General features: G+C 41.8%; 2 protein-coding genes across 2 annotated transcripts in view; one reads left to right on the top strand and one right to left on the bottom strand.

The window, feature by feature from the left end:
- ogfod3 (2-oxoglutarate and iron dependent oxygenase domain containing 3) overlaps window positions 1–4,695 on the top strand; it is a 31,021-nt gene extending 26,326 nt beyond the window's left edge. Inside the window, exon 9 of the mRNA XM_032502126.1 lies at window positions 3,974–4,695. Coding sequence (XP_032358017.1) covers window positions 3,974–4,125 — 152 coding nt within the window. The 3' untranslated portion in view covers window positions 4,126–4,695. The remainder of the gene's footprint in view (window positions 1–3,973) is intronic.
- Window positions 4,696–22,080: 17,385 nt separating this feature from the next.
- Window positions 22,081–23,462, bottom strand: LOC116671131 (urotensin-2 receptor). Its single transcript, XM_032502125.1, has one exon. The coding sequence runs from the start codon at window positions 23,386–23,388 to the stop codon at window positions 22,303–22,305; it is 1,086 nt and encodes a 361-aa protein (XP_032358016.1). The 5' UTR covers window positions 23,389–23,462; the 3' UTR covers window positions 22,081–22,302.
- Window positions 23,463–24,773: the final 1,311 nt, after the last annotated feature.

Below are 24,773 nucleotides of genomic sequence, written 5' to 3'. Positions count from 1 at the left end.
CGTGAACTGAAGAGCAAGAGTTAGTGCTGAACAGATGTCAAAGGTAATTAGTTGCAGTAGCGTTGGGAGTAACACGTTACAAAAGTAACACAATTATAGTTTTTTTTCCTTTTTGCTCTAATGTCATTTTGGTGCTATTATACTCGTTACAATCTCAGTAACGCGAGTTACTATGTAGCATTTAATGGCGCATGAAACATTTCTTCAAAGGGAAAAAAAAAAAGATGTGAGTGCTTCCTGCTGCAGTATTCGATGGTTGAGGTGACTGCCGATACATTTGCGAGATTGATATTATTATTATTTTCTGGAGTTATAACTCTGCGTTGAAGCGAGCCGCCCCGTCTCTGTTCCCGTGGTCAGAGCCAGAACCAGACACGGTACGGAAACAGGTGACGGTACGGAAACAGGTGACGGTACGGAAACAGGTGACGGTACGGAAACAGGTGACGTCAGGTGTTGTCATTCTTGTCCTATACGGCCTTGTATTGTCTTGTGTGAGCCAACCCCCCCCCCCCCGCCCCATAATGAATTCTAGGCGATTTGCGTCGCTTTGGCAAATAAAGACTTGCTTGAACTTAAAAAGCTATTGAATAACATCAGGTTGTGATACGACAGGCGCCCTAGGCCTCCGAAGCGCATTATTGTCTGTCGTTCCTCAACAGCTGACTAAATTCAGGCAGAGGGAAATTTGTAATCGGATAAGTAAATACAGCGCGAGTTCTCGAATGCCTCCCGATGCTTCCACAGCTGAGTACAGCAACAGTTGTGGGATTTAGAGAGCGGAACAAGCCTGCAAAATAAATTGCCTTTGAGCAATTCATGAAATCACATATTTGTTTGTGCCCATTATTTTGCTTGCAAATACAAACTTACTGTGAACAAATGTGATGCATTATTCATTAGTGCAGCAGTGGCACACCGCAGTGTTGCCTTTTATTAGGAAATACCACACTTTTACCCTAGCTCCAAACTTTTGGAGAGTAGGATAGCTTTAGAACTTGCATGGCTGATATTGTCAGCTGATTCAAGCCTAATACAGACATATCAAAATCTGCATACAGAATATGTTGGAACATTGAGCGGTACTCCTGCTACTCCCTACTCTTTTAAAGATATGTATTCCTCCACAGGTATTTCCAGGTACTTTATTGCTAATAGAAGTCTAAATGCTGCAGGGCCAAGTCCAATTCAATTCATAGTATAAAATCATAACGATCTCAAGACCTTTTAAAGGAAAGTAGATCCTAGACCACACTCTCTTATTTACAAAGACCTAACATTTTGACACGTGCACAACAATAGCCTGCCAGAACTTCCTGTATTTGCGGGGCGGCCTCAACGTCACCCTATTAAGAGTTTGCGCCCCATCTTGGGCCCGGGTTCGAGTCCGACCGGTGGCCCTTTACTGCGTGTCATCCCCCATCTCTCTCCCCCTTTCATGTCTATCCACTGACAATAATGGGAAAACCCCCCAAAAAAATAATCTTAAAAAAAAAGAACTTCCTGTATTTGGTCCGAACGGGTCTTAAAAAGGCTTTCACACTACTAATTAACGGGACCATAGTTACGTTGGATCTGGACGGAGACCACCTCTTTCGGTCGGACCAGATTTCGGCGGTTTGCTCCGGCGGTTTCACATACCAAAATATCATACCATCCTTATCTTGACATACTGTATCGATTGAGCCACATGATATATGTACGTACTGGCTCTGTTCTAAGACTGGATTTATAATAGGTAGCGTTATTACAAAAGTCCATGGGATTTTGAGAGAGGTTCACAGAATTTGGAATACATAAATAAAAGAATGTATATTAGATTTGACCTTTTTATTAACTTTGGATTTCCTTCATGACAATTAAGCAGGTAACATCCAGCCACTGGAACAGGATTTGTTATGCCCTACTTTCCGCTCCCTGGACTATTTCTAGTCATAGTTCCACTCTCTTTATTATTACTATAACTGTCACAGCCGCTGTAATTATGAATCATATTTTTCTATATCTGTATCAGTGTCTGTATCCAAACGGGCAGCGATACATGCCGCCCACGAAGAGCTCTGTCCGAGGTTTCTGCCTAAAAATACTGTTTGTTGGGTCCTTGTAAATTATAGAGTCTGGTCTAGACCTACTCTATCTGTAAAGTGTCTTAAGACAACTCTAACTTTGACACTGTACCGAATATGTTAAACACTGGGAACGTTTATAGTGACAAGCGCACAGGATTATTTTTCAAAGATTATTTCACTGTGCAGTTATCTAAAGCTGTGTGGCTAATTTAAGCACTTGAAAATGCCCTTCTTTTCAAAAAGCATAAAACAAGCAGACCACCACTTACTGTCTTGCGGCTCACACTCTTTTTTTTGTTGTTGTTGTTGTGTGGATTAATTCTCTTTCTTTTTATTTCCCATTCTTCGGGTTTTCAGTGTACATTCCATTGTTTAACCGCCAGCACTGATTTCCCTTGACATCCTCAACTAGTGCCCTGCCAGGGGAATTTATCCTCTCTCACACACACACACACACACACACACACACACACACACACACACACACACACACACACACACACACAAATGTCATCAGTATTTCTTGGAGGGAAAACAGAGCAAAGATTCCAGCTTTTTATTCATATTCACATAAGGAGATAGCCTCTTCAAAAGGCGAGTAAACTGGAAGTTTTCTAACAAAACAAGTCTGAAAACTTTTTAAATATAAATCTCTTAATTACGGGGCACAACCGCAGCCTAGCTACGTAATTTGATGCAAATGTCTATCTCAGTCGGACATGGTTGTGTTAAGAAAGAACCAGACTGGCTGTTAAATGGTAATAGCTCATTAGTTGGCCCGGTGAAGCAAAGCCTGTGATAAATGAAGAGAATTTACCCAATATAACCCTCTCCAAACTCACACCGTTTTGGTCCAAGGGAAAAAATTTGTTTGTAGCAAACGTTTTAAATCACACAATGCATTTCAGTGTTTGCTAAAATACAATCCTTGAAAAAAAAAAAAAATAGTGTGTCCTTATTGTCCCTTCATGTCCTCAGGGTTCAGCTTTTGTGTCCCCTCCTATCATCACATTTCCTTCGCTTCCACAAGCAATACTGCATAGTATCCTTTGAATCAACAAGTACACATTTTGGGGAATAAGCTTATTTACTTTCTTTCCAAGATTGAGATGATGCGTTATTACCGCTATAATGCCGGTGCGTTGAATGCAGAGCTTAGCATATAGCCTGGAGGAAGGGAAACCGCTAACTTAGCTCCGTTCAAAGTTTAAAAGAAGACTTGTAGGCTCACTAATTAATACGATGTGTCTTTGTCATTTAACCCATGCATGAAGAGAAATGGAAGTGTGACAATTTGGGATTTTTGGGAAAATGCCATATTGAAGTTAAACGCAATTTAGTTTAAGTCAGGATATGTTTTGCCTAGCTTAGCACAAAGACTCAAGGAAAGGGGAAACCATAACACCCCCCCCATAACTCCATACATGGTCGGCTGCATACATGAGCTATTTAATTCCTCCTAAAATAACGTTGAATAACATAAACATTATGTATGTTCAATGTATTATCTAGACAAATAATACATGCTAATTAGGTAGCTTTAGCGGTGTTGTTTGGCAGAGACAAGCTAGCTTTCTTATTGCTAAGCTAGGCTAACCACGCCCTGACTCAGACTCTGTACTTGACTTACAGACATGGGCTTGATTATCAATATTCATCTTTATATGTAAGTATACTGTATATTTCCCAAAATGTTGACGGATTTCTCTAAACCAAATGCAATATGTAAACGAGTGGGCTGTATAGGTGTATTTCCTGAACAAGCTAGCTGTTTCCCCTGCTTCCAGTCTTTATACCATGCTAGGTAAACCGTTTCCTGTCCGTAATGCAGACGTTTTCCCCAAAGGTTGAACTTTTCCAGTAATTCTCTCCCCTAAAAAGTCTGTCATTCCCTCCTTGCCCAGGCCGAGTCGCTTTCTTCTCTTCCGGGACGGAGAACCTCCACCGCGTGGAGAAGGTGACGTGGGGGACTCGCTACGCCATTACCGTGTCCTTCACCTGCGACCCTGCGCACGCCATCGCCGACCCCGCCGTCCCCGGAGGCACCCACGGGTGACGGCGCTGCTCGCTGGCTTGGACAAGCCCTGCAAAATGGAGGAGCAGAGGGGAGAGACGGGAAAGGAGGGGAAGGAAGTGAGATTTTAACTCGTAACCTTGCTATCCTGTAGCTGCACGGTCCATATGCATTCACCCTCTCTTCTGCAGAGGTGCTTTCTTATCTCTTACTTTGTTACTGACCTTTGTGTTTTTATCCAATTTTCTATCATAATTGCTAGAATTAGGCATTTTTGTTCAACCCACACATTTCCACGATCAGTTCCTCTTGACTGTTTGGGACACAGCTTGAGCCTCTCGTCTGACACTATGTCAAAGACCCTAAAGTGGGATTGTGTGTTTGTGTGTTTTTCACTTTTAAGGAGAGATAAACATCGGGTGAGTTACCTACTGAATCAAGATTTGATCCCAAAATCCCCCCCCCCCCATACTTGAGCCCACCAGCGACCCAGGAGGTGTTATCTTCTAAGAAGAACTCTCTCTGATTGGTTGCTCTTTCTAGTATGTTACCATTTACTTCAATGTGGTCGGTGAGGGTGGTTTGAATTAAAATACGGACACAACCCGAAAATTACTCGTCTCTTTGCCTCATTATTAGCACACAAAGCTTTTAGTCTTTATCTATTTTCCCTCGCTTCATTTCCAAGATGAATAATTTTAATTATTTACCAATATCATTCCTGCGTACACCTACATGAACAATTCAACATTTTTGGGGAATAAGCTTACTTTGTTTTCCAAGATTGAGATGTGATTATTATTATTACTGCTTTCATTTCCGTGCATTGAATGCAACGCTTAGCATGTAGACTGGAAAGACAACGAAAACGGCTAGCTTGGCTCAGTTCAGAGTTAAAAAAAATAATACTAAATAATAAATTCGCACCTCTACAGCATACTAATTAATCTAATGTTTCCTAGTCGGTTAACCTGTACATTAAGAGAATGTAAGTAGGGCTGGGTATCGTTGATACCAATACGTTGACTTTGATACCGGTTCCTGAACAATACTTAGATAGATAGATAGATAGATAGATAGATCCCCCAAAAAATGGGAAATTATAGTGTTATAGCAGCAAAATATCAGTCACACAGCACAGAACATAACTATAAATGAAATACTAGGATACAATATACATACCTATGATATACATGAAATAATGATAGGATAAAATACAAGAACAAACATTTGAATATATATATACAAGTTGGGAATATAAAATGTGCAACTGCTTAACTAGTAATGATAAATATGTAGATAAACCTATTGTGCAGGTTGCATTAGAGCAGTATTGTGGTGTCTCATGCCACCCATGAGACACCACAATACTGCACTAATAATAATAATAAGTCTTATCTACAGTGGTGCTCAAAAGTTTACATACACATGCTTAAGTTGACTAAAAAGAGGAATAAAAAATCATGTTTTGGAAATTTATTTTAATACCTAAATTAAAAAATGAGGTAAAATCCAACCTTTAAGGACACCAATTTTCTTTGTGAATGAATAACGTATGTAAATAAATAAATGTTCTTATTTAAAATACAGGGGTCATAAGTATACATACCCTATGTTAAATTCCCATAGAGGCAGGCAGATTTTATTATTAAAGGCCAGTTATTTCCTGGATTCAGGATATTATGCATCCTGATAAAGTTCCCTTGGCCTTTAGAATTAAAATAGCCCCACATCATCACATACTCTTCACCATGCTTAGAGATAGGCATGGTTTTATTTCAGTTAGACTAATACCTGGTTTGATTTGCATTGAGAGATGATTTTATAGAAAGTATCCCATGCCTATCTCTAAGCATGGTGAAGAGTATGTGAGGATGTGGGCTATTTTAATTCTAAAGGCCAAAGGGAACTTTATCAGGATGCATAATATCCTGAATCCAGGAAATAACTGGCCTTTAATAATAAAAATCTGCCTGCCTCTATGGGAATTTAACATAGGGGTATGTATACTTATGACCCCTGTATTTTAAATAAGAACATTTATTATTACAATACGTTATTCATTCACAAAGAAAATTGGTGTCCTTAAAGGTTGGATTTTACATCATTTTTTAATTTAGGTATTAAAATAAATTTCCAAAACATGATTTTTTATTCCTCTTTTTAGTCAACTAAGCATGTGTATGTAAACTTTTGAGCACCACTGTAGCACCCAGTGGTGACGTGTCAAAAGTTTTATTGTCTGTGGTAAGAATGATTTCTTCTTTCTTTTTGTTGAGTTTTCTTGAGTTTTTCTTGATTTCTTGAGGCATCTCTTGACTCTTAGAGAAGTTGCTCCTCTGTTGGAGCAGTGTGTGTGTGGGTTTGGGGGGGTGGGGGGGTGGCGAGGGTGGTCGGGGTTATCCACGATAAATAATAGCTCGGTCACTGACCACTCCACCACAGCTACCTCGTTAATACTTTTCATCACATTTACCAATATCCTTCCTGTGTGTACCTCTATTGATTGCTACTAGAGTGTTGTCATGGTGTGTATTCATACAGCATTCATCATATTCTAAGTGTCGGGTTTTATCCACTGCTGACACTACTGAGTATGATGTCTTGTTTTTCGCTAACTTCTTGCAGCAGCTCCTCCACCGACATTTCTTTAAGTGGGCACACGGGGTGTTTACCTATGCTGAATAGAAAAACAAAAACAGGCAGACGCTTTCAATATACGCAGACATTGGGATCCATCTAAAAACACACCTGTGAACAATTCTGCTGTTTGAGAACACGTCATGAATCAGACGTAGACTTTTCTTAGGAACTTTCTTAAGAAGAAATTTAAGAAGAAACGTTGGCAAATTTTTTTTGAACATCCGACAGCATTCTGGGGAGTTTTCCTGCATCAATTTATGGAGCAAATTTCTTTAATTATATAAAGGAAATTATAATTTATAATTATACTCATGGGATGGGTTGCACTGTCCAGTTCTGATTATTTTTACAACCCCCCCCCTATGTACAATAGAACCACTAAAACAGTTTGTTTCCATCCAGACGAGTAGAGAGGAAACAACTCTGTGCTGTTTTCAAGGTAAATATGAGCCGCCGTGAGCACGCTCTATTTTATTTTGAAAAATAACCGGGTGTTTTATTTTGTTTCTGTGCTCGACTTGCTGTCCCACACTCCAGTCCAGCAAAAAGAGGAAGTACATGGTCTGGTGGAGAGATCACGGTAGTCCGACATGTGAAGGTGGACTGTGTGGGAGGAACGCCAGGTTTTTATTAAATGGTGCTGGATATATTATGGTAAATGGTGAATATCAATGTGACAATGTTACTCACGCCTGATGTATTTTAGCACCTCGTTCAAAGGTTTTAATCTACTCAGGTAATGGGCAGAAACCTGGAGTTGGGTCGTAGTTTTAATCACTAAAATCTTCAAAGTCAATGCTCTGGTCAGTATAGGCACACAATCCTGTTGTAAATCTCTTGTAACACATTGATTATACAGGTTAGAGGATTCTTTGAAGGTCTAAACCTCAATGGATATCCATTTTGCCCATCTCTTTAACGCTGTCGAGATTCGTTTTTTCTTTTTGTGTTTACCCCATAACCCTAAATAAAGTTTTCAGTGCTTCAGAACTAAAAAATCAATCTCAGCAAGACCCTTTAAGTTAACAAATGTCCCCGTCCCGTCTATGGCTGCATTCCATTTACAGTGGGGGAAATAAGTATTTGACCCCTTGCTGATTTTGCAGGTTTGCCCTCTTACAAAGAATGCAACGATCTATAATTTTAATCATATGTATACATTCTAACAGTGAAAGACAGAATCCCAAAGAAAATTCCAGAAAATCACATCATATGAATTTATTAAAATTGATAACCATCTGATGAGGAAAACCAAGTATATGACCCCCTGGACAAACAGCAAGTATTCTGGCTCCTACAAGCCAGTTAGTTTTCTTTAAGACACAGCCCCAATCCCAACCAATTATCTACATCAAATACACCTGCCTCACCTCGTTACTTGTATAAAAGACACCTGTCAACACCGAAACAACCAGCATCCAACATCACCACCATGGGCAAGACCAAAAAGCTTTCTACGGACATCAGGGACAAGATTGTAGATCTGCACAAGGCTGGGATGGGCTACAAGAGAATCGGAAAGCAACTTGGATAGAAAAGATCAACTGTCGGTGCAGTTATCAGGAAATGGAAGAAGCACCACACCACCACCAACCTCCCTCGGTCTTGGCCTCCACACAAGATCTTGCCTCGTGGGGTGTCCCTGATCATGCGAACAGTGAGGAATCATCCCAAAACCACAAGGGGGGAACTGATGAATCAACTGAAGGCAGCTGGGACCACAGTTACAAAAGAAACGGTTGGTAACACACTACGCCGTCATGGATTGAAATCCTGCAGCGCACGCAAGGTCCCCCTGCTCAAGAAGAAACATGTACAGGCCCGCATGAAGTTTGCCATTCACCACCTGAACGACTCAGAAGAGGCCTGGAAGAAGGTGATGTGGTCAGATGAGACCAAAATAGAACTTTTTTGCCTCAACTCAACTCGTCGTGTTTGGAGGGCAAAGAACACCGAGTACAACCCAAAGAACACCATCCCCACCGTCAAGCATGGTGGTGGCAACATCATGCTTTGGGGGTGCTTTTCAGCCAAGAGGACGGGACAACTCCATCGTATTGAGGGGAGGATGGACGGGGCCATGTATCGTGGAATTCTGGACCAACATCTCCTTCCTTCACTGAAGATGGGTCGAGGATGGGTGTTTCAGCACGACAACGACCCTAAGCACACCGCCAAAGCAACAAAAGAGTGGCTGAAGAAGAAGCACATCAAGGTTCTGGAGTGGTCTAGCCAGTCTCCGGGACCTAAATCCCAATTGAAATCTTTGGAGGGAGCTTAAAATTCGAGTTGCCAGGTGACAACTCGGAACCTGAATGTTTTGGAGGCTGTCGCAGGGAGGAGTGGGGCCAACATCACTGTTGAAATGTGCACAAACCTTGTCACAACTATAAAAAACCGTTGACATCTGTGCTGGCCAAAAAGGGGCTTTTCTACAAAATTAACATGTGTTTGTCCAGGGGTCAAATACTTGGTTTTTTCCTCATCAGATGGTTATCAATTTAATAAATTATTATGTTGTGATTTTCTGGAATTTTCTTTGGGATTCTGTCTTTCACTGTTAGAAGACATATGATTAAAATTATAGATCGTTGCATTCTTTGTAAGTGGGCAAACCTGCAAACAGCAAGGGTTCAAATACTTATTTCCCCCACTGTACCATGGAAGGCAGAGCTGGGAATGACATAAATCACGTATAAATCAGATTACAGTTTATTTTACAGTGTTTTTAATTAGCAATCATTGACTGGGAAAAATGAGTTCACGGCCTCAATTGCTACTCCTTCAATTCAGCGTGATATTGTAAATTGTAAATTATGGTCCCATTTATTTTAAAATTGGCATTAAAGTAGGGGATGCTTTAGGGCGTATTTACCCGCCCACCTGTCAATCAGGACTAGGGATGGAACGATTATCGGTGTAACGTAAACCGCGGTAGAAATGTTGACGGAAAAAATTATCCTTTCCATGTAAAATATCCTTATTATCGGAGTGGATAACCACGGTGTAGAAACCCTGTTTAATCCATCCCAGCTTCATCGATGGGTTCTGAAGTTGCCGTGGAGACAGGAAAAAGGGACAGAATGTAGCGGCTGTAAACAGACTTTTTTTCTTTATCGTTTTTCTTTTCTTTCCTGTTTTCTGATGCCGTCTGCTACGGAGCCATAACGTGCAATACAAAGTAATGGAGCCTTTTATACATTGTTGTGTGTCTTTAGTAATAAACAATGGACAAATAGGGTCTTTTATGGTAATGAGCTATGACGCGGTTCAGCGGCTAACGCCAGGCGCCAATTGAAATATAGAAGTCCTCCATGCTGGCTGATCACGGAGAAACATACGATGTGAACTTTGGTTCCTACCAAAACATTCATTCTGAGGACAAGCTAATAATCGCCGGTGCTGGGTTACCTATTGTTATAATATAACGTTGTTTGTACATAGGGCCAGTTAGCGCCGGCACATGGTCTCTAACGGTCCCCTCACAGGAATCCGCACGGGTCAATGGTTAGTCTGGGTCACAGGTTAGTCTGGACACTAGGTTAGTCTGGGTCACTAGGTTAGTCTGGGTCACTAGGTAGTCTGGGGCACTGGTTTGTTGGTCCTAGGTTCAGTCTGGGGTCACTAGGTTAGTCTGGGGCACTAAGTTAGTTGGGTCATGGTTATTTTGGGTCACTAAGTTAGTCTGGGTCCTAGGTTAGTCTGGGTCACTAGTTTTGTCGGGGCACTAGGTTAGTCTGGGTCACTAGGTTGTCTGGGTCACTAAGTTTAGTCTGGGTCGCTAGGTTAGTCGGGTCGCTAAGTTTTTCTGGGTCACTAGGTTAGTTGGGTCGCTAGGTTGTCTGGGTCACTGGTTTGTTTGGGTCACTAGGTTCAGTCTGGGTCACTAGGTTGTCTGGGTCACTAAATTTAGTCTGGGTCACTAGGTTATTCTGGGTCACTAAGTTAGTTGGGTCACTAGGTTAGTCTGGGTCACTAAGTTAGTCTGGTCACTAGGTTAGTCGGGTCACTAGGTTAGTCTTGGGTCACTAAGTTTAGTCTGGGTCGCTAGGTTTAGTCTGGGTCGCTAGGTTAGTCTGGGTCGCTAGGTTAGTCTGAGTCGCTAGGTTAGTTTGGGCGCTAGGTTAGTCTGGAAACGCTAGGTTTGTCTGGGTCCCCTAGGTTTGTCTGGATCACTAGGTTTGTTTGGGGGGCACTAGGTTAGTCTGGGTCACTAGGTTAGTCTGGGTCACTAGATTTGTTGGGGCACTAGGTTAGTCTGGGTCACTAGGGTTTGTCTGGGTCACTAGGTTAGTTTGGGGTCACTGGTGTTTGGGTCACTAGGTTTAGTCTGGGTCACTACGTTAGTCTGGGGCACTAGGTTAGTCTGGGTCACTAAGTTAGTCTGGGTCACTAGGTTAGTCTGGGTCACTAGTAGTCTGGGTCACTAGGTTAGTCTGGGTCGCTAGGTTAGTTCTGGGTCGCTAGGTTAGTTTGGGTCGCTAGGTAGTCTGGGTCACTACGTTAGTCTGGGTCACTACGTTTTGTCTGGGTCACTACGTTAGTCTGGATCGCTAGGTTTGTTGGGTCACTAGGTTAGTCGGGTCACTAGGGTTAGTTTGGGTCACTAGGTTAGTTGGGTCACTAGGTTGTCTGGATCACTAGGTTAGTTTGGGTCATAGGTAGTCTGGGTCATAGGTTAGTCTGGGTCACTAAATTTGTCTGGGTCCTTAGGTTAGTCTGGGCACTAGGTGAGTCTGGGTCCATAGGTTAGTCTGGGTCACTAGGTTAGTCTGGGTCACTAAATTAGTCTGGGTCCTTAGGTTAGTCTGGGTCACTAGGTTAGTCTGGGTCACTAGGTTAGTCTGGGTCACTAGGTTAGTTTGGGTCACTAGGTTAGTTTGGGTCACTAGGTTAGTCTGGGTCACTACGTTAGTTTGGGTCACTAGGTTAGTTGGGTCACTAAGTTAGTCTGGGTCACTAGGTTTGTCTGGGTCCCCTAGGTTAGTCTGGGTCACTAGGTTAGTCTGGGTCGCTAGGTTAGTCTGGGTCGCTAGGTTGTTTGGGTCGCTAGGTTAGTCTGGTCACTACGTTTGTTTTGGGTCACTACGTTTGTCTGGGTCACACGTTAGTCTGGATCGCTAGGTTAGTCTGGGTCACTAGGTTTTGTCTGGGTCACTAGGGTTAGTTTGGGGCACTAGGTTAGTCTGGGTCACTAGGTTGTTGGATCACTAGGTTAGTTTGGGTCACTAGGTTAGTTGGGTTCACTAGGTTAGTCTGGGTCACTAAATTAGTCTGGGTCCTTAGGTTAGTCTGGGTCACTAGGTGAGTCTGGGTCACTAAAGGTTAGTCTGGGTCACTAGGTTAGTCTGGGTCACTAAATAGTCTGGGTCTTAGGTTAGGGCTGGGGTCACTAGGTTAGTCTGGGTCACTGGTTAGTCTGGGTCACTAGGTTAGTCTGGACACTAGGTTTAGTCTGGGGCACTAGGTTAGTTGGATCATTGGTAGTCGGATCATAGGTTAGTCTGGGTTTACTAGGTTAGTCTGGATCACAGGTTAGTCTGGGTCACTAGGTTAGTCTGGATCATTAGGTTTGGGCTGGTCACTAGGTTAGTCTGGGTCACTAGGTTAGTCTGGATCATTAGGTTAGTTGGATCACTAGGTTAGTCGGGTCACTAGGTTAGTCTGGAGGCTGATCGCTGATCGTGAGCCTGCACGCCGCAGGGGTTTTCAGCGGCTAACGAGCGAGCTAACTGCTAACAGACTCCGCTGCGACAAATTAACAATACAACTTCTGTCATTATATATGTAATTTATAAAGGTTTCTAGTGTCAGTATATATATTATATATGTAATTTATAAAGGTTTCTAGTGTCAGTATATATATTATATATGTAATTTATAAAGGTTTCTAGTGTCAGTATATATATTATATATGTAATTTATAAAGGCTTCTAGTGTCAGTGTGTTGGCCGTGGCTGCGTGAGCTTCTCCCGGTCGAACCGAGAACGCCGCCACGTCGGAGCGGCCAACGCGTCAAAAAGCTCCCCCGTACTTTTTGACAAGCGTCGTTGGCGGGGGGGGGGGGGAGTCAGTGGCGGTGTGTACGTACGGTTAGGAAACAAACACAAAGTGTTAAATTCATTAACGACAATACTGATGAGACGAGACATGACCACCTTCATGACTGTGGTGATGTCAACATGCAATAGACAATACTAAAATGTACAAAAACACACACACACACACACACACACACACTCTGGTTCTGGTGGTTGATTAACGCAGATGTGCTGATTAGCTCTCATGACATGCCGCTGCCATGACTCCACGAAGCAACTCATTATTATTAACTGCTCATTCCACATATTCATTGTAATATTATGTGATTAAATTCTGAATCCGCAACGTTCTCTGTCAGGTAAATATAGTAGCACAATGTCTCGGATGTAGAAGAACACTGTAAGTCAGCAGTGGGCCTAGGCTATACAGTGGAGTTGCATATTATGTGGTTGGGGTCCTTCTGTAAGTCATTCGGGGGTCCAATGCTTCTGGAGAATTCTACACACAGCAATACAACAGGCCGAGCAAACCGCCAGTTCCAAAAAGTCACATTTTGAACAGGCACTGTATTAGTTGTAAAGGAATACCGTTTATCAAAGACTATGGCCTTACTCAAACCTAAAATTATTTTCCTGGGAATAACTCCCTCCACTTACGTCCAAATTTGAACATGTAGTTAATGACGAATATAACAGCTGATTTGAATTCAAATCACAAGCTCAAACACCTACACAGGTCAGGGCTCGATTAATTATCTATAATTAAGATCTCAAAGCACAAAAGCATTATTACCTGTAAAGATGAAAAGTCTCTGTCCAACAAAGATGATATGACGGACTCCTCTGGTCGGATTTAACAATGCCGAGGAGAAGAGTGTTATCACGATCCGTCACTTAAAGGTCACATCAGGCAGTGGGAATCTCAGTTTCACTTCCAAATGTCTCCAAAGGGATTATATGATATGATTATATGATTGAAAAAAAGTGTATTTTGACCCAATTCTGTCCATTCAAACCACAAGCTGTATTTTCTATCTAGCTTTATGATCTATAAAGACATGGGAATCTTACTTTTTATAAAGTGGAACCTTTAACCCTTGTGTTGTCTTCCCGTTAACCATGAACTTGCCCTTCCAGGTCAAAATTAATTTTTTGTTGTTGTACTTTTCCGGTGTTTTTGTCGATTTTTCTGATTTATTTGTCACTTTTTTTCCATGCTTTTGGCGCTTTTTAAAAAAACACCTGAGCTGGTTCAATAATAGATTTCACACTTGGTCAACACACCTCATTTGTATCAAATTATACATCAGCTTTTAGTTAAAAAGGTAGAAATTAGGAATTATTATGAATTATTTTGAGTTTTTGAGTTAGATCAGAGGATGTTGAGTGGATCACAGACGGGTATACGTCAAAGTTTAGTCCGGATACCGTTTTAAAACTAAAGAAAAAATAGAATTCAAATGCTATAAGATTAAATAAAACCTACAATAATTAAGTAATCATTAATTTTACCTGAAGAATGTTGAATGGGAATCCTCCATGTTATTTGTGGGCAATTTGGTTGCAAGAAATCCATATTTCTGATATAAAACCCTTTAAAGACTACATTAAACGGACCTCTGTTTTGATAAAAAACATTAAAATGTGTAAATGGAGATTAGTTTTGTTAATGATTGTTTTTTTTTTATATGATTACAATACAATTCATAAACAGCGAAAGGTTAGCCAATTTAACCATCACCATCTTTATACCAACAATTCAATAATGCGTCCAAAAACATATCCAGTGAAAAAACAGTAAACAAAAATTCAACGTGTTGCTACAATTTTTTTTTTTTTTTCTCTATTGAAGCTGATTATTTTGGTTTTTACGTCTAACACCGTTTGACTTCAGTCTCGCCGCTGTCCTCACCCAGAAAACAATGCATTGTTGCAAAAATTAGTGGAATAATTATGTCTGGCATGACCACATATTTTATAAATATTTTTAATAACACAAAATACATGGTGGTAGGTAATGCATCTGATTCCATATAATGCCATATAAATATGTCAGGGGTGTGGCTCACCTGAGACCACTGTTGACACATATGCAGGGCGCCAAAAACTACAGTTACTGTTGTACTAGTCTGGACATGTTGCCGTGCCAACGTCGCAATAAAGGTTTCGTAAATACCATGTATCTACGTCAGCTTACTAATATCGCGTTTTGTGTAGATTCGGACTTGTGTACGTTTTAATTCCACTATGTTTAAACGACGAGGTGAAGCGGCCTCGTTCACCCGTTTGTCTCTCTATTGATCCAAAACAGCTGATTTCATAACGGCAAATTGTTAAATTGTTATGATGTCATTTAAAATCTGCTCCAAAAATAAACATATGTTTATTTAGCATGTCTGATTTGTCCATATGTGCTCGTGCTGTGTGGTTGGCCAGGTTTCAGCTTCTACAAATGAGTTTTTTTCTGTTTTTTTACAATTTTTTAGCATTTAGCTGCTAAAGCGCCAGTTGGTGGAGGCCAAAACAGAGCTAAAAGGAGAGTAAAAAAAGTGATTGCGGCACGGCGCCATTTCCTGTAATGTCAACGTCAACTCCAAAAAATAAAACAAACTCACAAATGATTTGCGTTATTTTTATTTTTATTTTGGCAATATAATGTTAGTTAAGTTTTAGTTTTTCTTGAAGGTTTTAGTTTTTATGTATTTTCAGTTTACTTAAAATTTAGCTCACCCATTTTGTTTTGTTTTAGTTTACTATTAAAACTCTAAAGGTGATAATATATCAATGCTGTATTTACAACTTGGTGGTGAGAAAATATCTATTATTGTAGCTCGAAAAGGCACCAATGAATGCACAGGAGTCTAGTTTTGAGGAATTTGGCAGAGGATACATCTTACATCTGATGTACTTTCATCTTTTTAGAGCAATATTATTGTTTGAAATTTACAATCCATTGGATGTCTTTTTAATTACTAACTGTTGTGATGATAAAGTGCTGGCTATTTCTTTATAATGCATATTAAGAATAATGAAGTGTGTCTAATTTGTCTCTTTTGGGGTGTTATTGTAGCAAAACTTAAAATGCCTTTTTTCCAGCTCAGGGATGAACAGATTTTGCAGGCTCAGGAAAAAAAAAAAAATCATCAAATCCCTCCTCGATTTCTCATGAATCCGGAATGTATACAGCCCTAAGCTGATAAGTCCTCCATAGGCCAGTATCCAGAATTAACATAGAACAAATGCTGCAGAGAATTGTGAGAATATGTGGAGAGAAGAGAAAAAAAGAAAGAAAGAAAGAAGCAGAGGCCATTTTTCCACATCCACGCTAACTCTGTGCCAATATTTGTGAAGCACCACGGGATTGGCTGCAATGAATGTATGCATGAGCTTATGGCGTTTGACGTGCAAACGCACAAAAGTCAAAACACCGTCAAAGGGTAACGGATTGTGCAATCCCGACTGTGACATGAACATGTCACCATCCATCCATCGAATCACTGCGACGACGCACTGACACAACAACCAGCTTGATTTCAAACGCGGAGATATGGGAAATCGGCAAAGTTGTCTATTTCCGTTGTCATTTTCAGCCGTAACTATAACATTTAATGACAGATAGTTGAACACGGAGGTCTGACCTGTTGTGTGTTCTATGTTGCTTTGCTAGTGTATTTAATTAACCAAATCTAACGTTGCAAACAGCAATACGTCTGCACCTGTCAGGCTGACTGCTAGTTTCGGTGTTTACTCTGTAACCCAACAGGTACATTAGCTCTCCAAGCTAACGTGAGTGAAAGAGTTAGCATATAAAGCACCAAACATGCATTTTAAATGAATGAGTTAAGAGTATACGCTGTTGTTTTCTCGCCCTTTGCTCAGTAAGCCTGCACGATATTAGACCAAAACTGACATTGCGATATTTTTTCCCCTGCTATATATATATATTGCGATATTAAAAAAGAAAAAGTATTTTTTTTAAAGATGACATAAATAGCTCTATTTGGAAATAATAAATCCTTCTCGACTACTACTGTAGCGGAGTGCATCTACATAGAAGAAAAAAATTTAAAAGGATCTTTTCTAATGTGAACCCTTCTTTGTTGAACTTGAATGCTTTACAAACTGTGACTAACGTTACTCTTCTGAAGTGGTTTTGGAGGGAAATTAAGTAGAAATACGCTGGTCGACTAGCATGACCCCATTGTATTCATAAAATAATCAATCCAGGCTAACGTGAATGACAGTGACTGCATGTTACTTCCTCTAAATTTCAGGTTGTGGTTGACTAGCGGGTCCAGTTCGTTAGTTTGATAAATTGATCAGACCTGCATGTCACGCGCACTAGCGACAAACTCTGTGTATCCAAGATCAATTAAATCAGTGGAAATGACAATAGATCAGACACAGACTTCTGTTGTAGATTATTACGATCATATTTTGAGTTCCAAAAAAAGAGGACACTCTGCCCGGCCTTCGAGACACAAATTCAGACAGGCTTCTCAGAGGTTAATGAACATTGTTTATGGTACAAAAATAACTTATGTAACAAAATAAGAGCTCTCTTTTCAAATAAATACACATGAAATAATGTTCTAAATATGACCTCTTCTGTGTCAGCTTCAAATCCAGCTTCAACTAAATATCTCTTAAAACCTTTTCCCCACTTGTCCCAACGGGACGGTACGTGGAACGTTTTTTTTAGCAGTTCAACTGTGAAGCTGCACTAACGGTGTCTGATCTGCTCCCTGTATGTGCTCCCTGTCTGATCTGCTCCCTGTATGTGCTCCCTGTCTGATCTGCTCCCTGTATGTGCTCCCTGTCTGATCTGTTCCCTGTATGATCTGCTCCCTGTCTGATCTGCTCCCTGTATGTGCTCCCTGTCTGATGTACTCCCTGTATGTGCTCCCTGTCTGATCTGCTCCCTGTCTGATCTGCTCCCAGTATGTGCTCCCTGTCTGATCTGCTCCCTGTCTGATCTGCTCCCTGTATGTGCTCCCTGTCTGATCTGCTCCCTGTCTGATCTGCTCCCTGTCTGATCTGCTCCCTGTCTGATCTGCTCCCTGTATGTGCTCCCTGTCTGATCTGCTCCCTGTATGTGCTCCCTGTCTGATCTGCTCCCTGTCTGATATGCTCCCTGTCTGATCTGCTCCCTGTATGTGCTCTGTCTGATCTGCTCCCTGTATGTGCTCCCTGTCTGATCTGCTCCCTGTATGTGCTCCCTGTCTGATCTGCTCCCTGTATGATCTGCTCCCTGTCTGATCTGCTCCCTGTATGTGCTCCCTGTCTGATCTGCTCCCTGTATGTGCTCCCTGTCTGATCTGCTCCCTGTATGATCTGCTCCCTGTCTGATCTGCTCCCTGTATGTGCTCCCTGTCTGATCTGCTCCCTGTATGTGCTCCCTGTCTGATCTGCTCGGCCTACGATATTTTATACACACGGAGAGCCTCATTTCCCATAACAATAACCCCCGTTGGACTAACGTCACATACACACGTTGTCCACATGGCTACCTGTCTTAAAGGGGAAGGGTCGGCCGGTAATAATCATGTAAAAGGATAACGATGGAAGTTTACTTTTCCACATTATCAAGCAGCAAAAAAGGATTAGCATTGCAACACCCTGCGATGTGAATATTGCGCGTGAGCAAATCACAATGTCGATGCCAAAACACAATATCGTTCAGCCCTAGTACTCCGTGCTGTGTGCGTCGGGTCACACAGTTTGTTTTCCAGCGACTGCCTGGTGAGTCTAAAGAGGACAGAGTTGCTATACAGCAGATGGCCGTGCGAGCTGAAAAGACTCTAATAAATCCGATTAAAGTAAAAGAGGAACGCCAGGAGCCATCCTAATTAAAGACTTATGAACGCTCCATAAAACATGAGGTACGTTCATGAATCACTCATTAAGACACCTGCCTAAAGGAACAGAAGAGACCGACGCTTCTTCTCTCTGTACTACTTAAGTCTCTTTGGGTGTTTGGACGATAAAGTCATGTCATCTATTATTGAATCAAAGACATTGTGAATAGCACATAAACACAATACTGTGATTGTAAGCGCCAACGTGGCACAAGTGTCATCATCCTCCCTGAGGTAAGGACGCCACTGTCGTCTCGCCAAAGCCCAGTTGGAAGAACTCCATCCCAGCCGTAGGAGGGCTTGGCACTGAGTTTCCCACAGAACTGGAAGGGTGTTCCAGTTTATGGGCAAATGCGTGCAAATTCAATTTAAGAGATTGGCCATGCAGATGGCGGGTTTGTTTTCATCCCCTGCCAGAGAACGCCTTCGCAGTCCAGATGTGGGCTCTGATCAGTTCCTCTTAGACAAATAAAATCAGCCGCAGAGCAAAAACGCCCATCTGGCTTCACTCGGCAAGTGACCACCACGGACGTACTGTAGGTTGTTTGGAGCTTTAATGAGTGATGTGATGCTGTGTAAACTTCTTGCAGGATGGAATACAACCAGGCAGAGTAGTCTGCAACTGCTCCGGGGCCCCGGAAACTGAGGAGTCCCTCAATTGGTTTTGATAATGACATAAAGGCATTCTATTCTATTCTATTCTATTCTATAATTTGATTAATTGTCTAATTTGATTCCTTTTTTAACGAGAAAAAATATTATTAGCATTTCTTTAATGTTTTTTTTTTTTTTTTTTTAATTTTAGAAAAACTTTGCGATACCATAGTTGTAGGTTTTTGGCCTCCTTTCATATTCTGTTGCTATTAATAGTCCTCTTAATTCTGTTAATGTTATTTTTTATGTGCTGCTAAACAAATGAAATCAAATTAAATGAAAATTTGTTAGGGCACTACCACCATGTCTATAGTGGTCCTGTGTTTAAAACCTAGTTTTAAGAGCTTTATTATTTTGACAAATTTGTATTATGCTTTTATGATGCTTCTGAATGCCTTTATTAGAGACTTCACAGAGCAGAAATGATATGCAGCAAAGGTCCTGTTGACATTGTGTGTCGTGTTTAGAGACTCAACTCAAAGGCCACAGGAGCAGTCCCATCATGCATATTCCTAATACAAAACTATTGCGTTTAATCAAATTACCCAAAATTATGAATTACCCGGTTACGCCAAAACCAACCGACTCAGGAACAGTTTCTACCCACAGGCCATCTCTCTGATGAACAGCTGACGACTGACCCACAGTGTCAGGTTCAATTCTGGCCACTAACCCAGTACCACGGTCTCTACAGCACCTGGTCACTGGTTCCACTATTATTCCATTTATTTAGTATTTATTCATCATTCTCATTCTCATATCTCACTTATTATCCATTATTCATTCATCATTCTCATTTCCTATTTCAGAACTGTTCATAATGTTCATTCTGTTTATATTGTAATATAATAACTTAATACTATTTATCCCAGTACCCTTTCCACATTTAAATCATTTTTATTGGTCTCTTCATTGCACTCATCTCTCTACATTGTTTCTGTTTAGAGTATATATATATTAGTGTGTCTATATCAGTGTGTATATATTGTTTGTTGGCTTGTTTGTTTTGAATGTGTAAGCTCATTGTGAGCAACGATGCTCCAAAGGAAAATTCCTCGTATGTGTCTTCATACCTGGTCAATAAAGCTGATTCTGATTCTGATTCTGATTATGATTAATGCGGGGTTAATGGAAACTAGGCGGTAGGGAATATACACAATTTTAAAAAAGGACAGTCAAGGCCAGATTAACACACTAGAGGGCCCCTTACGATGTGGGCCGCGACTGTACTGTTATGCTGAGCGTCATTTAATTTGTGTTATGCCATGGTCTGGGCAAAAACTCGCTTCTGATTGGCTGCATGGTGTCCATAAAAAAAGTGGTATAGGACACCTACAAATTCCCTAGTTCCAGTGAAATTGACCGTTTATTGTTCTAAATTAATTCGCTATTCAACGTTTGCATTGCATAAGAACCTTATGGGATGGGAATGATTATTCCAGGTATTAGTCAAACCCTCAGCCGTAACCAGGGAAGCGGTTTACAAAAACTAAAAGATTATAATTATTAAAGCTGCAAGCAGCACAGACGTGGCTCTTTCTGTTGGGTTTTGTGTCTCCCTCCTTCCCGTATCTCCTCTCTTTGTTTTGGAGAGAAACATTTGGAAGGATAGTGGAAAAGGTGCACCGGGCCTTCTTCCGTGTGTGTGTGTGTGTGTGGTGTACTTTTCTCTAAGTTATCATCTGGACCAATGTTTTGCACTTTTGATTGGCTGGTTCAATAAAAAAAAAAAATGCGATCCCAAAAAAAAACCTGCAAGCAGTGTTGGACGGGCCCTCACGCCTCAGCACGTGTCCGGTCTACCGGCCACGCATTCTAATCTTTATGTAAATCGGATGATGTTTGTCATTTAAGGCTGATTTGTATGTGTGCATATGCCCAAAAGCCTTAAAATACGCACATTTTCACCAGGTTTGACGCAATCACCAATTTTGAGTTTGGGAGGTGATTCATTTGCCGGAAGTAGGAATAATATAATAATCTTATAATAATAATAATAATCTTTCATTCTCCAAAATGCTTTTTCTCCAAATGCTATGAAATTGACAAAAAAAACACCCAAATTCAGTGAAAGTAGTGAACTGATTATTTATTCAACTTGTGAGGAGCGTTGTCGGGAACCATATGCGTTACTTTTTTTGGACAATTTGTTTGAAAGAAACCCAAATTTCGGATATTTTGACCTTTTTGAGAAGGGGTCAAATGTGAGCCGAAGACACCAGGAGGGTTAACACATGTACACGTGCATGTTTCAGCTGATGTAATGAGCACTGAGACCTTTTTTTTTTTACTCAACAGTGAATCAGTTCCTCGTGTGAGAGTGTGGAGGTGGAGTGCAGCGGAGAGTGTCAGAGTGCTAATGAGCCCGGGGGGGGGGGCCGGGAATGGATGGAACACCAGAAACTGTCCCTCTGACTAGACACAATATATTATGACTAAAGAGAGCAGTGTTGCTTGAAAATAATCCATAAAGAAGAAAAAAAAAACTGGGAGAAAGTAGTACTTGTGAACGGTGAACAGTGGTGTAATGCAACTAAGTACATTTACTCAAGTATTGCACTTAAGTACCAATTTGAGGTACTTTACTCTACCTTTCATGCCACTTTCTACTTCCACTCCTACATTTCAGAGAGGAATATTCCACTTTTTACTCCACTACATTAATCCGACAGCTTTAGTTCAATTATTTTCCACACAAAAGAACATGTAGTTTACAAAATATGATGTTTTATTAAAAAATTAAACTACCCAACACTATATAGACCTACAAGTCTTAAACATTTTTGACAGAACAGTTCCAGTTTCTAACATGTGAGGATGGATCTGCATTGAGTACTCTTACTTGTAATAATTTAAGTACATTTTGCTGGTGATTTTACAGTGTGGTATTAGTATGTTTTACTAACTCCTTTGGTCACCAGTGCGCAACGTTTACGCACGGGTGTCGCCCCGGCCTGCCAGGTTATATCACCTACCTATAGCGATTTTAAAAGCTCTGTCCTCTCTTCCACGTGATTGCCAAGTCACTTCAGTGTCCCCATGACCAGCGTCTCGGAGTTGAACTCAAAGTGATTGCTGGAGGACGCCGACTTCCCCCAGGAGTAGAGGCTGGGCGGCCGCTGCTTAAACTTGGACGTGTACCTGTAGAAGCTCCTGTGCCTGTTCTTCAGGTACTCCCTGTAGTTCTTGGTGAGCAGCGTGTACAGGAACGGGTTGATGCAGCTGTTGCTGTACGTGAGGCTCGCCACCAGGTAGTTGATGCAGGTGTGCGTGTGCGACGCCAGGCTCAGGGGCTTGGTGTGGTACAGAGACAGCAGCTGCCAGATCCAGAAGGGCAGAAAGCACGCCCAGAACACCAGCACGATGGTGAAGATCATGATCAGTACTTTCTGCTTCGGGGAGCGCTTGCCCCCCCTGTTGCTGATCACAGAGTTGCGCTGGGACTCCAGATAAGTGCGGGCTAACTTGACGTACAGGTATCCGATAATGAGCCCCGGTGCCATGATGCTGGTGCCGAACAGGACTGTCACGTACACTTTATAAGCCAGGGGCGCCCAGGTTGGCGCGCACATCCTCTTTACACCCCCCTCTGGCGTGCTCTTGGTGGTCTGCGCGACCATGACCATCATGGGCACGGTGAGGACCAGGGAGAGCAGCCACACGCCCCACGCCAGAGCCTTGCGGTAACTCTTGGAGCGTCTCACCGTGTCCAGCGGCTTGGTGACGGCCAGGTAGCGCTCCGTGCACATGACGGTCAGCGTGAAGATGCTCGCGTGCATGGTGAGGAGGTCCAGGCTGAGCAGGATGCGGCAGCCCACGTCCCCGAAGTACCAGTCCTTCAAGAAGTAGGTGGCCACCACGAAGGGGATGGTGGAGAGGTAGAGCAGGTCCGCCAGCGCCAGGTTGATGATGGAGATGTACATGGACGTGGCGAAGCGGATCGAGTGACACATCACCACCAGCGTGTACACGTTCCCGGACACTCCGATGATGTAGACGACGGAGAGAAGGGTCCCGAAAGTGGATGTGATAACGAGTTCATGGTCCACAGTCCCGGAGCCGCCGTCCCGCTGCGGACTCGTGTTTATATGGATAGTCTTGTTATTCATGGCTCCGATGCCCTCTCCTCTCCGGGTTGTTTTTTTTTTTGGTGGGGGTTGCGCTCCGCGCTCTCGGACAGAAGTTGGGGGTGGTTGGGTAGGGGTGGGGGGGGGGGGGGGGGGGGGGGGGGAGGGGGAAGAAGATGCGCACCGGCCGGCACAGGTTGTGTCTCTTTGCTTACCCGTCTCCTTTCGCTCCCTGCCTGTCGCTCTTTGCTCCTGACGTCAGCACCGTAATACTCACACTGGAGATCTTATATGAAACATAAATGATATTCAGCCAGTCGCACGGGCGCAGGGCTACGCATGGCGCAGCTCTGATTATATGGAAGAAAGGAAAGAAAAAGTGTGTCAGGGTGAAGATGCACCAGCACTTTTTTGCACATTGTACTTTAATTCCAAAAGTCACTTCTATTGGAGGGAGTGTGTACTGTGATGTGTGTTGTGAAGCAACAGATTGTAGCATTGTGTCCAAGACAATTCCCCCTAGGACACAATAAAGTGTGTGTGCACCTGGCTGATGCCCCAGCAGGATAAAAACCAGTTAAAGTGAACTAAAATGTTAAAGCAACAGAGTGACTGTTTATGCACAGATTTGCATTTATGATGCAAAAAAAATAAATGGCTTTTATATCTCCCAATGAATCAATTTCCTCTCTGCAAATGAGACTGGTAATGATGCAGCACAGTTTATCTTTTCATCTTGCGCACACACACACACACACACACACACACACACACACACACACACACACACGCGCACGCACACACACACAGATTCTGTACCACAGATTCAATTAATGGCCTTTCTCGTGCATATGGGCCAGCCTGCAGCTCACCATTATCAGGCCAGTGATGAACAGTCCAGTGGTTGTTCCCCTAAAATTATGAAAGATGATTATCATTGATGATGCAGAGATGATTTTTAGACTGTGTCGAGACGAAAATCTCGAGAAAAAGAACTTGAAAAAAAATCAAAAATGGAGAAACAAAACTGGTCTTTATTTATTATTAAGCTCAGTTGTCTTTTAACTTCAAGAACACTTTTGTATAGTAATAATAAAAATAAAAAAAAATCAGGTACTAGATGAATAATTTGTTGCCACAATTACTGAATTTTAAGCACCGCTACATTAACAGGTTGAAAAAACAGGGATGCGGACATTTTGGGTTAGTATGTCTGAACCCCCCCCCCCACCCCATACTAGTCATAAAGTTGTCCTTGTCCTTTTATTCATCATTCTCATTCTCATATCTCACTTAATTATTTATTATTTACTATTTACTCATCATTCCCATTCTCACATCTCTCTTATTTGTTATTCATTCATCATTCTCATTTTCTATTTCAGAACTGTCCGTAATGTTCATACTGTTCATATTGTAATATAATA

This window comes from Etheostoma spectabile, chromosome 21 (genome assembly GCF_008692095.1).
Source record: "Etheostoma spectabile isolate EspeVRDwgs_2016 chromosome 21, UIUC_Espe_1.0, whole genome shotgun sequence".
In the NCBI taxonomy this organism is placed as follows: domain Eukaryota; kingdom Metazoa; phylum Chordata; class Actinopteri; order Perciformes; family Percidae; genus Etheostoma; species Etheostoma spectabile.
Note: the sequence above shows the minus strand (reverse complement) of the source record. Positions and strands in the feature narration are given on the sequence as shown.